Consider the following 14,333-nt stretch of genomic DNA (forward strand, 5'->3'; position numbering starts at 1 on the left):
TATCACTGTCTCGCGACATAAAATGTAACGAAATGCCGCATGCGCAAAAATGTAAACTCAAAGAAACTCAGTAACACCTTCTTGTGCGTTACGTATTTCTACAAAACTCATTAATACGTTGTCAAAAGTTCAGCTAGTATTTTGTACTTCTTGCAGCTGAATCATGAGCACGCACGACCGAAAAATTATTTCTGTTATAGGAAGGTATGCTGAATATTTAAGTATGAGGCATTTTTGTTCATGCAAATTTTATACTTGAGCTACAAGCTAATTCGTCAGTTAATTAATCGAAGGATACCAAATTTGAACGTTTAATGTGTCTTTAATGCGCGAATACAGGTTGGACAATGTAATTCTATTACGAGTTTATTTTATAAAACTATTGTAAAACTTACGAATATTTATAAAAAGTATATTGAAGGTGTGCAGCTTGACTGTTCATTACTATTAGTGTGACCTTGTCTAGATCCACAAGTACAGGAAAAAATTAAACGTAATATCAAGAACATACAGTGACGAACTCAAAGATATGCAATTGATTAGCGTAGTGCGATGTATTTGTGGTATTGATATATGTAGCACCATATGAATGGGAAAAAGTAAAATAATGAAATATTCTCTTATTTTTGTAACCTCCGACCGTGAATTTTATCTATCAATTATTAAGCCAAAGACATAAAAAAACATTTATCAATAAATACTGTACATCGTATTTATAGAAGGAATGGCAAGATTTAGGAAAAACATTAAGCTTTATAAAATGTGATGTATGCCCCCACACCCAAACATTTCGTTTATTCTTGCATTTCAGTGGCCTGATTGGTTGTTCTTGGACCATGGTGTTTCTGAGTGGAGGATACAGAGTAAAGATCTATGATAAACAACCAGGACAGGCAGCCAAGGCAGTCCAGAATGTGAGGTAAGTGAAGACAATAACAAACTTGTAGCTACACATTAACGGAAAGTCCAAATCCAAATCAGCATGACTGTGTATAATGAGTGTGAGATTAATCTTTTCAAAGGGAAAATGCGTTTGACAATAAAAATTCAAACAGATCTTACTTCTTATATTGTGTGACATGGCTGATATTCATGATTAATCCAGTTTTCGCTTAAGCAGTTTTCTTTTTTCTGTTTATGTACATACACATCACACCCCATATGCCTCCATCTTTATCTGCCTCTTCAGTTCTTTATCAATGACTGATAGCCTGAAACATTTATTAAACCATGAGAATTTTTCCACTTGATTTCCACTAATGCCTGCATTGTCAAGTCTCATTCTTTTATTTGGTTTAAATTTGTTATAGAAGTAGGTGACACTGCATACATATTAAATATATTGCAACCAGGAAACACGGGTTTGAATGAATTTTAGCTTTATAAAAAAATATTTTTGACTAAATTTTCTCATGATTAGTGTACTGTGATATTGATGTACTGTGTGTGAGTACAGGTTGCAGATTGAGGAGCTACAGCAAAACCAAATGTTAAGGGGCAACCTAAACTCAGTGGAACAGCTAGCACTGCTCAGCAGCCATGAAAATCTTTCAGAAGCACTGGAGGGTGCCTTTTTTGTTCAGGTCAGTTCGTGCCCATTTGTAGTGCTTATTTAAATGTGCTTGTGATAGACTTTTTTGCATATTTTGTGGTAGCATTCTTCACTATAATAAGCCTGTCATATGTGTCAGTATTCCTCTGCTTGGATGAGAAAGATTTTAGTTGCTGCAGAAGCATGAACACTTAAGGGAAATGATTGCATAATTATGATCTCAGATTTGTGTGTCATGGGGGCAACACGTTGGCGTAGTGGCTAGTGCTGCTGCTTCACAGCAAAAAGGTCCTGGGTTCGGTCCTTTCTGTGTGGAGTTCACATGTCTCCTTGTGTTTGCGCGGGTTTCTGCCGGAGTCTCCGGTTTCCTCCCACTGTCCAAGTGTGCATGATAGGTTAATTGGCGAATCTAAGTTGGCCCCGTAATTGTGTGTGTAAGTGTGTGTGCCCTGCAGTGTGTTGCTGACTGCCCAGCAGTCCCTGGGATAGGCTCCAGTCCCCACTGCGATCCCAGTTGGTATTAAGTGGTTACAGTGATGAATGGATTTGTGTGTGTTTGTGTGGCTCAGTGAGTTCACACAAAAAGGTCGCTGGTTCAACTTCCGGAGCTGGTAGACTGATGTTGCAACAGCACTTAACCCACAAGTGTTTCGGGGTCACTGGACATTGACTGACTCTGTGCTGTAACTCCCCAATACCCTCCCCCCGCCCCCCCAAGGTTGTACTTACCTGTATGTGTGTCTCATAGAGAGCAGGCAAAAAGACCATTTCCTCATGGTGTTGAATAAAGAATCACTATTCTATAATTCAGCAAAATTATTGATCAATAAATTTGTGTAAGCTTTTTTATACATAATTTACCATGGAGCCCTCTATATAGTGCATATGTTATTAATTTGTATTTCCCTAATTAATTGCTTAATTATTGTTACATTGTCATTGGCATTGGATGTATCCTCTCCATAACAATCTAGGTTTTTTTGTAACTTTGTAGTTACAGTGTCTGTCGGTCTGCCTATTTATTTAATTTAGCCAAACATTCTGTGTGCTTTACCTCTTATTTTTGTGTTATCTGCAAATGAGAAATTGAATAATCAGCTCTTAGTTGACAAAAAATGTGTCATGCTACTGAAAAAAGTTTTAGTCAGGGAGGGGCAGGGGTGAAGACTGCAGCAATTTTTTTTTGTGTGTTTTTTTCCTCATTCGAAACATTTGGCCACTGCCAGGGGCGAGTCTTGTCACAAACATCTTTGTCCATGTACAGAGTTGACGACCCCTAGGAAAAAATGGTTGGTGAAATAGAATTGGTGACTGAAAAAGGAAGTTTTCTCACAATTTCTCTTTTTTCTTTCTTTTGATGCATTCTTTCTGTTACTTTTTAAGGTATAGTCTTGTTAAGAATTGAATTAATAGTTCAGTAATGTGCTAACTACTCATCACGTATGAATCTGTTGACAGGAGTGCGTCTTTGAAGATCTTGCAGTGAAGCAGGCTGTCTTTCACGAGTTGGAGGGCCATGTCGGAAAGGATGTAATACTCAGCAGTTCCACGTCCTGCTTGCTGCCAAGCAGCATTTTCTCTGAAGTCCAGAGCAGGATGCGCTGCATTGTGTGCCATCCGGTCAGTGCTATGTTACCATCTTCTGTTCTGTTTTTCACTGGACTCTGTAACAGGACTGGGACTATTAGACTGTACAATTTTAGGGAAATCATGCATATTGATTACGGCACTGAGGAACACACATTTTTAAAAGAAACGTTCCTGGGGAAACTTAATTTAATTTTCTTAGTATTTAGAGTTTTGGTAAATTTATGGACTGCTCATATAAAATCAGGAAAGCTAGGATTATATACTAAAATTGAGAAATTCAGTGGGGTTTAAAACTGTTATGAGAATAGTTTTCTAAATTCATGCCGTGCTCCCTATGTGACAGTCATGCTCACCGATCAGATATGGCCCGAGACAACGGAGTATACGCCCACAAACAGCAAACTCATGAAACCCGAGGGAAAAAATACTGATTCCGCTACTGAGCTATAAGTGAATTGCCTTCCTATTTCATGGTTTGAGATTGTTTCAGAAGGGTCCTATCATCAATAAAATTGGCAAACTGCTTTTAACCACCAGCAGCAACATACTTCAGCCTATCACACCTTTTGTTTTTGTTAATGGACAATAGCATTAGCATACCGCTAACCCATCAAAACAACAATGAGACAGTAAGTAATCGTCAAAGCAGCTGGGTCTGTGACCCCCAGAAAAGCCGTAAAACTCATAATACAGTCGTGTTTATGTGATATGTTTTTGTGCTCATTGATTTAAGTATTGATTTCCATAGATTCATCTTGTGAAATTAATCTTAAATCAATCCCACAACAGTAATAAAATATTATTATAAATATAACATAAATACTAAAAGAAGAGTTTGCAAACTGCCCTAACGTTTTTGATTCTAATTCATAATGTTCATAATGGAACAATTTAGTTTTGCCATAAGATTTCTTGTGTGAGAGTCTGAAGGCGTGTTACCCAAACCCGTGAGTTTACAACCCTGAACACATACATTTTTTTGTTTCCCCTGAATTGATTTATATAAAATATAACCCTGTACAGTTGGTAAAAAGCAGAAACGTCGACCAACATGAAATTACCAATAAACTAAGTCTATTTGACATTTTATAAAATGCATACTACGTTTGAAAATTTTGCAGCTTTACGATTTCAGAGCAGCCACTCTGTTGGTTGAGAGTGTTAGATTTGCTGCTGTTAACTCTAATAACACATTAGTTCAAACAAAAAGGCTGCATACACCGAGTTAGTTCTTGCTTGTTCATTGGTATGGGAAAAGGCGGTTCTAGTGTTATCATTTTTGCAGCAATTGTTGTCATCATTACTTTATTTAACACACCACATCTTTAAATCAGCATGCTTGCATTAGAATATAGACCAGTTAATATATTGACGGTATCTCATGTGGTAATGCTGCGTCATATGTTAAATTTACTACACACTGAATATTGAACTGTATCTTGACTTATATAAAATTATGTCGCGAATCGTAATCACAATGTCTGTCAGAAAAATCACAATTAGATATTTTCCCAAAATCGTTCAGCCCTAATTAAAATAAACGACCAGTAATATGACCTAAAGGATATATATTCCAGAATACTCCAGAGGAGGGTACAGTATTATTAACATTGACAAGACAATGGGTGATTGCTAACTACATTTTATAATAATATGGCATAAATATAAGTGGCATAAATAATGCTTCATTGCAAAATTTAATTTTTGAAGAAAAAGTCTTGTATCCATTGTCCCCCATGAACAACAATTTTTTTCCTTCATTTTCCTTGAAAATTTGCTATAAATGTAGCTTATACCATGCACTGTCAATGTGAAATAAACTGCTTTTTCGTACACTGAATCATCTCTTTCATACACATAAAAATATTACAACAATTGTACATCCTTTGCTTTTTTTTGTATATATTTGCACCAGTGGAAAAGTGTTCCATTAATTTGCAATAATGGATTAATTGTATAATTGGCTAAATATGGAATCATTTAATCAAGTATGAATCTGTCTTCACTGCAGGTAAACCCACCCTACTTTGTGCGTTTGGTGGAGCTGGTTCCCCATCCAGAGACGTTGCCTGTTGTGATGGACAGCACGTTTGCACTGATGACTCAGATAGGACAAGCACCTGTCCGTCTTATGAAGGAAATTGATGGCTTTGCTCTCAACCGTATTCAGTATGCAATTATTGCAGAGTCCTGGAGGCTAGTCAAGGTGGGTCAGGGTAATGGGTCGAGACCCATGTATTTTCCTGAATTTGTAAATTATATACAAATGATTAGTTCATGTATGGGAATATAGACTAACCATTGAAAAACTAGAATGAAAAAAAGAAGTCTATTTTTCGGTTACCTTGTCAAAGTAGGTAATATTAACTGTACTCTAAATCATTGAATTGCTATACTACTTAAGTTTTATGGTATGGTTGTTTCTTTATTACAGTTAGTTTGACAAGGCACTGTTTGAATGCAGCAGCAAAACAAAGGGTGTGCAGTACTACGTAGCATGTTTTTAAGCCTTAAGCATAATCACACTGACACATGATCTCTTATATGCTCCTACCCTCTAGTTTACAGTGATCTTTGTCTTAATATCATATCAGTGCTGCAGACTGAGTGCAGTATAGAGAGTATATTCCAATCTAAATTTATGCCTATCTTTTCAACAATATATGCCTTGATAAACATGTGCTTCCAAGCCAAGGGTTGGAAGAGGGTTCCATTCGCTTACATTTACATTACATTTACAGGATTTGGCAGATGCCCTTAGCCAGAGCGACTTACATAAGTGCTTTGAGACTCTGCAATGAATTTCCGATGCTAGCTCAATAAGGACCCAAGCTATGAATACTATCTCTGAGAACTCCATTGAGTAGTGCAGAATTTTTTTTAATTTTTATTTTATTTTTTTTAAAACACACACCAGAAAAAGAATCGAGTAAGAATATAGAAGTTCTACGTCAGGTATTTCTGAAAAAGAAAAGTTTTGAGTCGTCGCTCAGACAAGACAGTCAAGGATTCAGCTGTTCGGACATCTAGGGGGAGTTCATTCCACCAATTAGGTGCCAGGACAGAGAAGAGCCGAGATGCGTGTCTTCCTTGTGCCTTGAGGGGAGGTGGGACCAGTCGAGCAGTGCTGGAGGATCGGAGAGATCGTGGTGCAGAGCGGGGTGTGATGAGGTGCTTTAGGTAGGATGGTGCCAGAGAATTTTTGGCTTTGTATGCAAGCATCAGTGTTTTGAATCTGATGCGTGCAGCTACAGGAAGCCAGTGCTTACAGGAAGCTTACAGGAAGCTTACATTGCAAGTTACAGAACAGAATGAGGTATGGGTGGTTGGTTGAAGGTGCAGCATTTTTCTTTTAAAAATGGTGTTCTGTCCTCACCGGCAGGATGGGGTTATCTCTGTTCAGGACATCGACCTGGTGATGTCAGAAGGATTGGGTATGCGCTACGCTTTTAATGGTCCCCTGGAAACCATGCACCTTAACGCACCAGATGGTAGGTGATGACGACGGTGATCACAAAATACCATTGTTTTCTGTGTAATCTACTAAACGATAATTACCTACACTTTGTCCAAGCAAAAAATGAGAGATTTAGTTTATATAAATTTATATTATGACTATAATAATAATAATGACATGTCTTGTCATTACAGTTACCTTGCTCATGAAATATTAAATATATTTTTTTTTAGCTATAGTGTGGGTCATTTATCAGTGTTTGTGTGTCAATCATACTACTTAAACCCTTTCTTAGTAGAGCATGTGTCATCAGCAATACTTCTCCATTTGTTTCTGCTTTTGGCTGCTTTATCTGTTTCCTGTAAAATATACCCAGCTTCCTTTAGTTTTGCCTGCAATGATCTTTTCCAGCTGTTTCTAGGTTTCCTACCCCAATCTCCTATGGATTTCATTTTGGTGACTCTATTGACTGTCTGGTAAACTCTACTAGCCAACTGTCTTCCACAGATCTTCATTATGGATTGTGTTTCTATTATAGCTACAATTAGGACCACGGAAACGTATTTATGAAGGTCTGGAATCTGTTATATGATGCTCTTGTTGTTCTACATATTTTTAATCTGTAGAGAAATATAGATATTTCTACTATAATGGGACAGATGTGTTCCTAAACCCTCTTATGCAGAATCGCTCAAAATAATTGGGCTTAAAAAAAGTTATGGGCAGATCACACTAATTAATTAAACAATTATCCATTATGTTCAAAACACTTTATAAGATGAAACTCTTTCAAAAATGTAAAATAAATGCATGAATTAGGAGCTTTTCCACTGAAATTCAGGAGCCTAGTTTCTGGTTCAGACTTCCTGGGCTGTCTCGACCAGGAACCACAATAGGAACAGGAGACACAAAAAGCTCATAAGTTAAAATTCACACATAATTTCATAAAAAACTGCACAATTATCCCAAAACAATGGAGGATGAGCAATTTGTTTGGTTAGTTACTAGCGGGATCAATTGCAGACTCCAAAAATTATGGGACAAATTGGATTTTACTTATACGGCCCATATTTAAATTTATTATTAAATCTGGCCAGCACATTGATCTATTTTTTCCACAGAAAAAGAAACAATGTAACATTATTCCATTAATAAGCACTGGCAAGTTTCATCTCCAGTACCACCAGTATTAGACAGGAGTATGCCAGTTATTGATCAAATTTTCCTATGCTGAAATATGGTGAGGCAAGCAAGAAAGGTATTCATCAATGCATTTAATGTAATTGAGATAGAATTGAGATAGAATTACTTTTTCTGTCTGCTTACTTTTTGCTCCACTACTTCGATCTCTTCTCTTCGCACTTTTGCATAACTTCCAAGTTACCACCAGTACTTATGGTCAGCAAGTTTATCACTATAAGTCCCCCCCAATAGTTCTTGTTTTAGTCTCCTGGTTAGAAACTTGAAAAGGTTCAGGAACTATCTCAGGAGAACTACAGTCAGGCTGAGTTCCTGCAGTGGGAATGGATCCTGAAAAAGGTTTCTGTGGTGGGAAAGTGCATATTAGCTTCAATATCAAATGTATACACTCAAATGTATAGCACCTGACCCAGGGTTTAAAACTGTCCTGAGAATATATTTGCAAATTCATCCCATTATCCTTGTGTGACAGTCATTCTCACCAATCAGAAGTGTCGTGTTCCTCGCATGCCAGGCATGCTCATTCCAATCAGAAGTGGCCTGAGACAACTGCATATACGCCCACAAACCGCAAACACATGAAACCCAAGGAAATCGCTGCATTCGCGGTGCAAAAAAACTGATTCTGCTATAAGTCAATTACCAAATTACCAAGAGTCTGAAAGCGTGTTACACCAGATGTATGAGAGTTGGCATCCCTGGAAAGATACATTTAAAAAAAATTTTCACCTGAATTGATTTGTACAAAAATAACACTTCTTTATGCAATTATAAATCGGAAACTTCAACCAACATGAAATCACCAATATATTCTGTCTATTTATTCAACATTTTATAATGCATACATTTTCTAAAATGCATACTACGTTTGAAGACTTTTCAGCTCTACAATTTCAGGATAGATTCAGCCACTCCGTTATTAACATTACGGCTTTTTGGTTCAGAGTGTGAGATTCGCTGCTGTTATTAACACTAATGGCACATAAGCACAAACAAAAAGGCTGCAAACACCAAAGTCCGTTTTTTTTGTCGTTCACTGGTGTGGGAAAATGCAGTTCTAGTGTTATTAGGGGTGCAAGCAGTGTCAGCTGCAACATCGCTGATGTTTTCCTTTTTACTTGAATTGTTCTCATTATTACTTCATTTAACTGAACACAGTCACATATTTTGTGATAGATTTATGTTTGATTGTTCTGCTAACTTTAAAACATACATGTTGACAGCAATTCATATCTTTAAGTTCTCGTCCTTGCATTAGAATATAGACCAATTCATGTTTTGGTGGTATCTTATGTAGTAATGCTATGTCATATGAATACTGAAGCTTAACTTATAAAAAAGCATATTGCAAATTAAATGGCAAGGGCACTATCTGTCAGGAAAATAGCAATTAGATATTTTCCCCAAATGGTTCAACCCTGATTTATATTATATAGACATCTTTCTCCTATTTGTCAAACCCATATGAGCCAGTTTATATTTTGGAAACATACATAATAGTGGGACTGCCAGCACTGCTTTTACATGTGCGTTGACTATTTGGAGCTTGGTGTTTGGGATACCTCCTGGGAGCTCCAGATGGGTCTGAGAGTCAGAAAGGCTGTCCTTTCTTTCCCTATCAATTCCTGAATGCTGCATTTGCTCCTCCCTTCCATTCTTCGCAATGATACTGCCAAGGTGTGTGAAGATTTTAACTTCCTCCAGGTCTGTTCTTTCCAAGCCTGATGTAATCATCACTGCTGTTGTTTGTGTGCATGGCTTTGGTCTTGTTTTTATTGATAATGGATCCTGTTTTGGCTGATGATGCTGCTAGTTGAGATGTCTTACATTTTGTGTTTCTGATGCTAGAACTTTGTCACCAGCAATGTCTGTCTTCCAACTGTGACCAATGTACCAAGTTCTGTCATTTTGTGTTTTTTTTTGGCATGGTATATGTCTATAGGTTTCCCTGTAAAAAAAAAAACAGCTGTGCCCTGTGGTCTTTCAGGTTTGGAAGACTACCTAAGGCGTTACAAAGAGGGTATGCAGAGGGTTCTGTCATCTTTTGGGCCAGTTCCCGAGTTTTCTGACAAAGAAGCAGAAGTATTTATTCAGGTTTGTATGCATTTTTTGCACAATATTATTGCAAGAATGCAGTCTTCAAATAGATCATAATTTTAGGGTTTAAGCTTAGTTTTTTCAAAAGCATGTTACAGGTCTCAATATAATAAAGGAAAATATTCCTTTTGAGATGCGATTTAGTATTTGGGCTGATGGAGGAAACTGGAGTATGTTAAGGAAACTTGTGCAACATGGGGAGAATATCAAAAATCCACACACAGGGCAGAGATAACTTTCAAACTCCTGCCCATGGAGATGTATGGCAGCAGTGCTACCCACTGAGCCTTTGTGTCACTCTCATTTTTGCATTAGATTATATATGTAAGGGCTATATTTTAATGTACCCCATCCTACTTCACGCCCGTGTCTGCACAGCAATCGCTTGTTCGCTTGGTGTTGAATTAGTCTCAAAACCATGGACCACGCGTGCATATGCACTAGCGAGCCAAAAACCCACCCTGAGTTAACTTAGTGTAAGACTTTCTTGCTCCAACATCATGACAGAGCGTGAAACTGGCTGTTCTCTCATCGACTGGAGAAATCAGCCACTGTTCCCGCCTCCAAAGTCTCGAAATTCAACCTGTCGAGCAAGCGAGTGTTGTGCAGACACGAGTGCGTAGAGAGTGTCCAGAGAGTGCGAGCACGAAGAGAGGATGGGTTTTCTGCTTATGATAGCATGCACGCGTGTGGTCCGGCCAATCCACGTCCCATACTTAGTTTTCGACAGCCTGTTAAAATTTGCTCATATTACTTGTTAAATCCATTTGTACAGTCATTGCACACTGCTCTTTCCCATTTTATATGTGGTTTTTGCGGCTTTCAAGCTGAATGCTAATACTGCCACTCAATAGGTGTGAGCCCAGTGACTTCCGCCTGCTGTGACATCATGTGCATACCCTTTGCAGAAGGAGGTGCATCAGATAAGAGATACTAAGTTCTATTGTTTCTTATTCTCCTATGCAGGACATGTGTAAACATATTCCCAGCAGCCAACTGTCAGTCCGGAGAGAGCAGCGAAATAACCTTGTTATGGGCTTGGCCAAGCTGAAGAAAATGACGGAATAACTTTTTACTTGAAACTTGGTTAAAAAGCAAGTCATGTTTAGATGATTTGAAATCTGAATGAATAATTAAAATATAGAACTAACAGTGGAACACTGACACTAACACGAGCACTAACAGTGGAACAATGAATCGATGTCATAGCAAATATGACAGAATAAAGTCATATGCATTTGGTGGAAGGTATATAAATGGATTTTTAAGTCTTGATGATTTTATAGAATGTTACATTAAAATTTCTGTTTTTCTTTACGAAATATAGATTCTAAATGTATACTCAGATTATTTGAAAAAAAATTAAAGTTGGTCTATCTATAAATCACAGTAATTTATTGTAATGACTTTCCAAATCCTCAGCCTACTAATTCACTAAAGCTCACTGGCTGTGGTTTGGCAAAAAAAACTCTGAAGAAAGAAAGAGTTGTACTTTGGTCTCCTGTGACATGCATTTGAAATTACACAAAAGAATTGGTGTGAAATTATGTTTACTTGGGAACTTTCAAATTTCTTTTAATTCTTTGCCAGATTCGTCCTTTGACTATTCTTTGTTTTTGAACATAGTATTTACCTATAGATAATATAAACAAAATCACCTTTATTATACAATGAGCACTATATGATGTTTATTACATGGGTGATATTATAAAAATGCCACTTTGTTTAGCTCAGATTCATAATGTGAGAAAACTAGCATTTTAAGTTTGTGTTACAGAAATATATCCACAGGATGTATTGTTCTATTCATCCTAAATGCGTCTATCTCACTGACAGCGTATATATACCATACTGAACGATTATAATATCAGATCAAACGGACAACAGAGTTGGCAGTATGGGCACACTGCTGGTCCCATGGCTTGGATACATGCGGCGATACAGTGCGGAAGGGAGTCGTACTGCTGTTGGGAGGACGTAAACAAGACATAGGCAGTCCATAGACACACATGCACGTGTGGACGGGCATTACCTTGTTGAAAGACTGTACCAAGGTGCTGCCTCAGGAGGGGGAAGACATGCGGATGCAGGATGTCACTGACATAGCATTGTGCCATAAGGGTCCCCCAAATCACTACCAGCGATGACTCAAAGCCATACCCTATGGCTCCCCACACCATGATGTCATACCCTATGGCTCCCCACACCATGATGTCATACCCTATGGCTCCCCACACCATGATGTCATACCTTATGGCTCCCCACACCATGATGTCATACCCTATGGCTCCCCACACCATGATGTCATACCCTATGGCTCCCCACCAGAGGTGGCAATTTCAGGTCCAGAAAGTAAAAATTCAGACCAGGATTTTGTTTCAACCAACCAATTGAGCATACTGTAAAGAGTCAGTCACATAGTACTCAACTGGTTGGTTGAAACAAAATCCTGGTCTGGATTTTTACTTTCTGAACCTCCATGATGCCAGAAGTAAAGCCGGTGTATCTCTTCACAACATTGGCAGGATTGGTCGTCTCTCCTCAGCACCGCCATACACACATATCACGGTCATCCGTGGTGATGCAGAATCCAGATTAATTGCTGAACATGGTATGACGCCACTCGTCATCAATCCATGCTTCCCGGTTATGGTACCACTCCAGAACCAGCCGTCTCTGTGCTGGTGTTAACGGCAGCCTACACTTGGGACAGTGAACCCATAGTCCAGCTGATGCCAGTCGTCGAGATGCAGTGCGGGATGGCACGGGGTGTTGTCGGGAGTACAGTACTTGTGTCCGGATGGCAGGCGCAGATATCATGGGGTTCTATAATGTTTGGCTCACAATATGACGATCCTCCCTTGATGTGGTCTGTCTTGGGCAACTGGAACCTTCACCATGTGTGTGGGTGCCCTTACATGCCCATTTGTTCCAACATCGAGCAACTGTGACATCTGCATGCCCCACATACTGGGCAATTGCACGATATGACCACCTGGCCTCATACAAACCCACAATGCGACCCCTATCAAACTCCGCCAAGTGTCGGTAATACTGTCTAATGCATCTACGAAACATCCTCTGTATCTGGTGACTAGATGTGTCAGTTCCTTGCGAATCATTTACATACCCATTGCTGGTCTGCATGTGTACCAAATTACATTCAAATCAGACCATTACTTATGGGTGCTTATTTTTTTGACACTGAGTGGAGATCTGTAAATTAATTAAGTTTCAAATGAAACAAATCAGTCATTCAGTTATAGTAACTTGCCACTCCATCCTGAGAAGGATAATACCAGATATCCCCTAAAAACAAAATATTTATACTATTACAAAAAAACCCTAATAATGCTTACAGGATTAGGGGAATGGGGTAGCATTCTGGTTCAGAGGCATTATAGCTTACAGCCCTGACTCTCTGTGAGCACATGCTATCCTTCACATTTCCTGCTGAGGTATAGGCTTCCTCCCAATACATGTACTTAAAACTAGTGCCTCAGAATTTCTCATAGTGTGTCAATGTGTGGTTTGTGATAGCACAGTATCCCAGCTAGGTCCCCTTTCCCTCTGCTTCCTGGGGTAGGATTGCCACCCTGCATAGAATAAATGGTTGTGGAAAATAGATGGTTCAGGAATTACTAGATATGGAATCTTGTATTTTATACAGTATCTCACAAAAGTGAGTACAGTGTAAATTTGCTGTCCCCTCAAAATAACTAAACACATGGCCATTAATGTCTAAACCACTGGCAACAAAAGTGTATACAGCCCTAAGTGAAAATGTCCAAATTGTGCCCAAAGTGTCAATATTTTGTGTAGCCACCATTATTTTCCAGCACTGCCTTAACTCTCCTGGGCATGGACTTCACTAGAGCTTCACAGGATGCCACTTGAATCCTCTTGCATTCCTCCATGACGCCATCACGGAGTTGGTGGATTTTAGAGACCTCGTGCTCCTCCACCTTCCATTTGAGGATGCCTCACAGATGCTCAGTAGGATTTAGCATCATCTTTAGGGTCATCTTGGAGGTTGTAATCATGTTGTAATACTGCCCTGTGGCCCAGTTTCCAAAGAGAGGGGATCATGCTCTGCTTCAGTTTGTCACAGTACATGTTGGCATTCATGGTTCCCTCAATGAACTGTAGCTCCCCAGTGCAGGCAGCACTCATGCAGCCACAAACCATGACACTCCCACCACCATGCTTAGCTGTAGGTTAAGACCCTACACTTACCCTTACCTTTGTACTCCTCACCTGGTTGATGTCACACACGCTTGACCCCATCTGAACCAAATACGTTTATCTTGGTCTCATCAGACCACAGAACATGGTTCCAGTAATCAATGTCCTTAATCTGCTTATCTTCAGCAAAATGTTTGCGGACTCTTGTGCATCATCTTCAGAAGAGGCTTCCTTCCGGGATGACAGCCATGC

At 38.9% G+C, this 14,333-nt stretch overlaps 1 protein-coding gene across 1 annotated transcript; it reads left to right on the forward strand.

Moving 5' to 3' along the window:
* Window positions 1-23: 23 nt before the first annotated feature.
* Window positions 24-11,280, forward strand: cryl1 (crystallin, lambda 1). Its single transcript, XM_049022478.1, has 8 exons — window positions 24-204; window positions 812-919; window positions 1,457-1,583; window positions 3,011-3,172; window positions 5,154-5,348; window positions 6,525-6,633; window positions 9,787-9,893; window positions 10,863-11,280. Exons 1-8 carry the CDS (start codon window positions 164-166, stop codon window positions 10,962-10,964), a joined length of 951 nt encoding a protein of 316 aa, XP_048878435.1. The 5' UTR covers window positions 24-163; the 3' UTR covers window positions 10,965-11,280.
* The last annotated feature ends 3,053 nt before the right edge of the window (window positions 11,281-14,333 follow it).

Source organism: Brienomyrus brachyistius, chromosome 1 (assembly GCF_023856365.1).
Source record: "Brienomyrus brachyistius isolate T26 chromosome 1, BBRACH_0.4, whole genome shotgun sequence".
Classification (NCBI taxonomy): Eukaryota; Metazoa; Chordata; class Actinopteri; order Osteoglossiformes; family Mormyridae; genus Brienomyrus; species Brienomyrus brachyistius.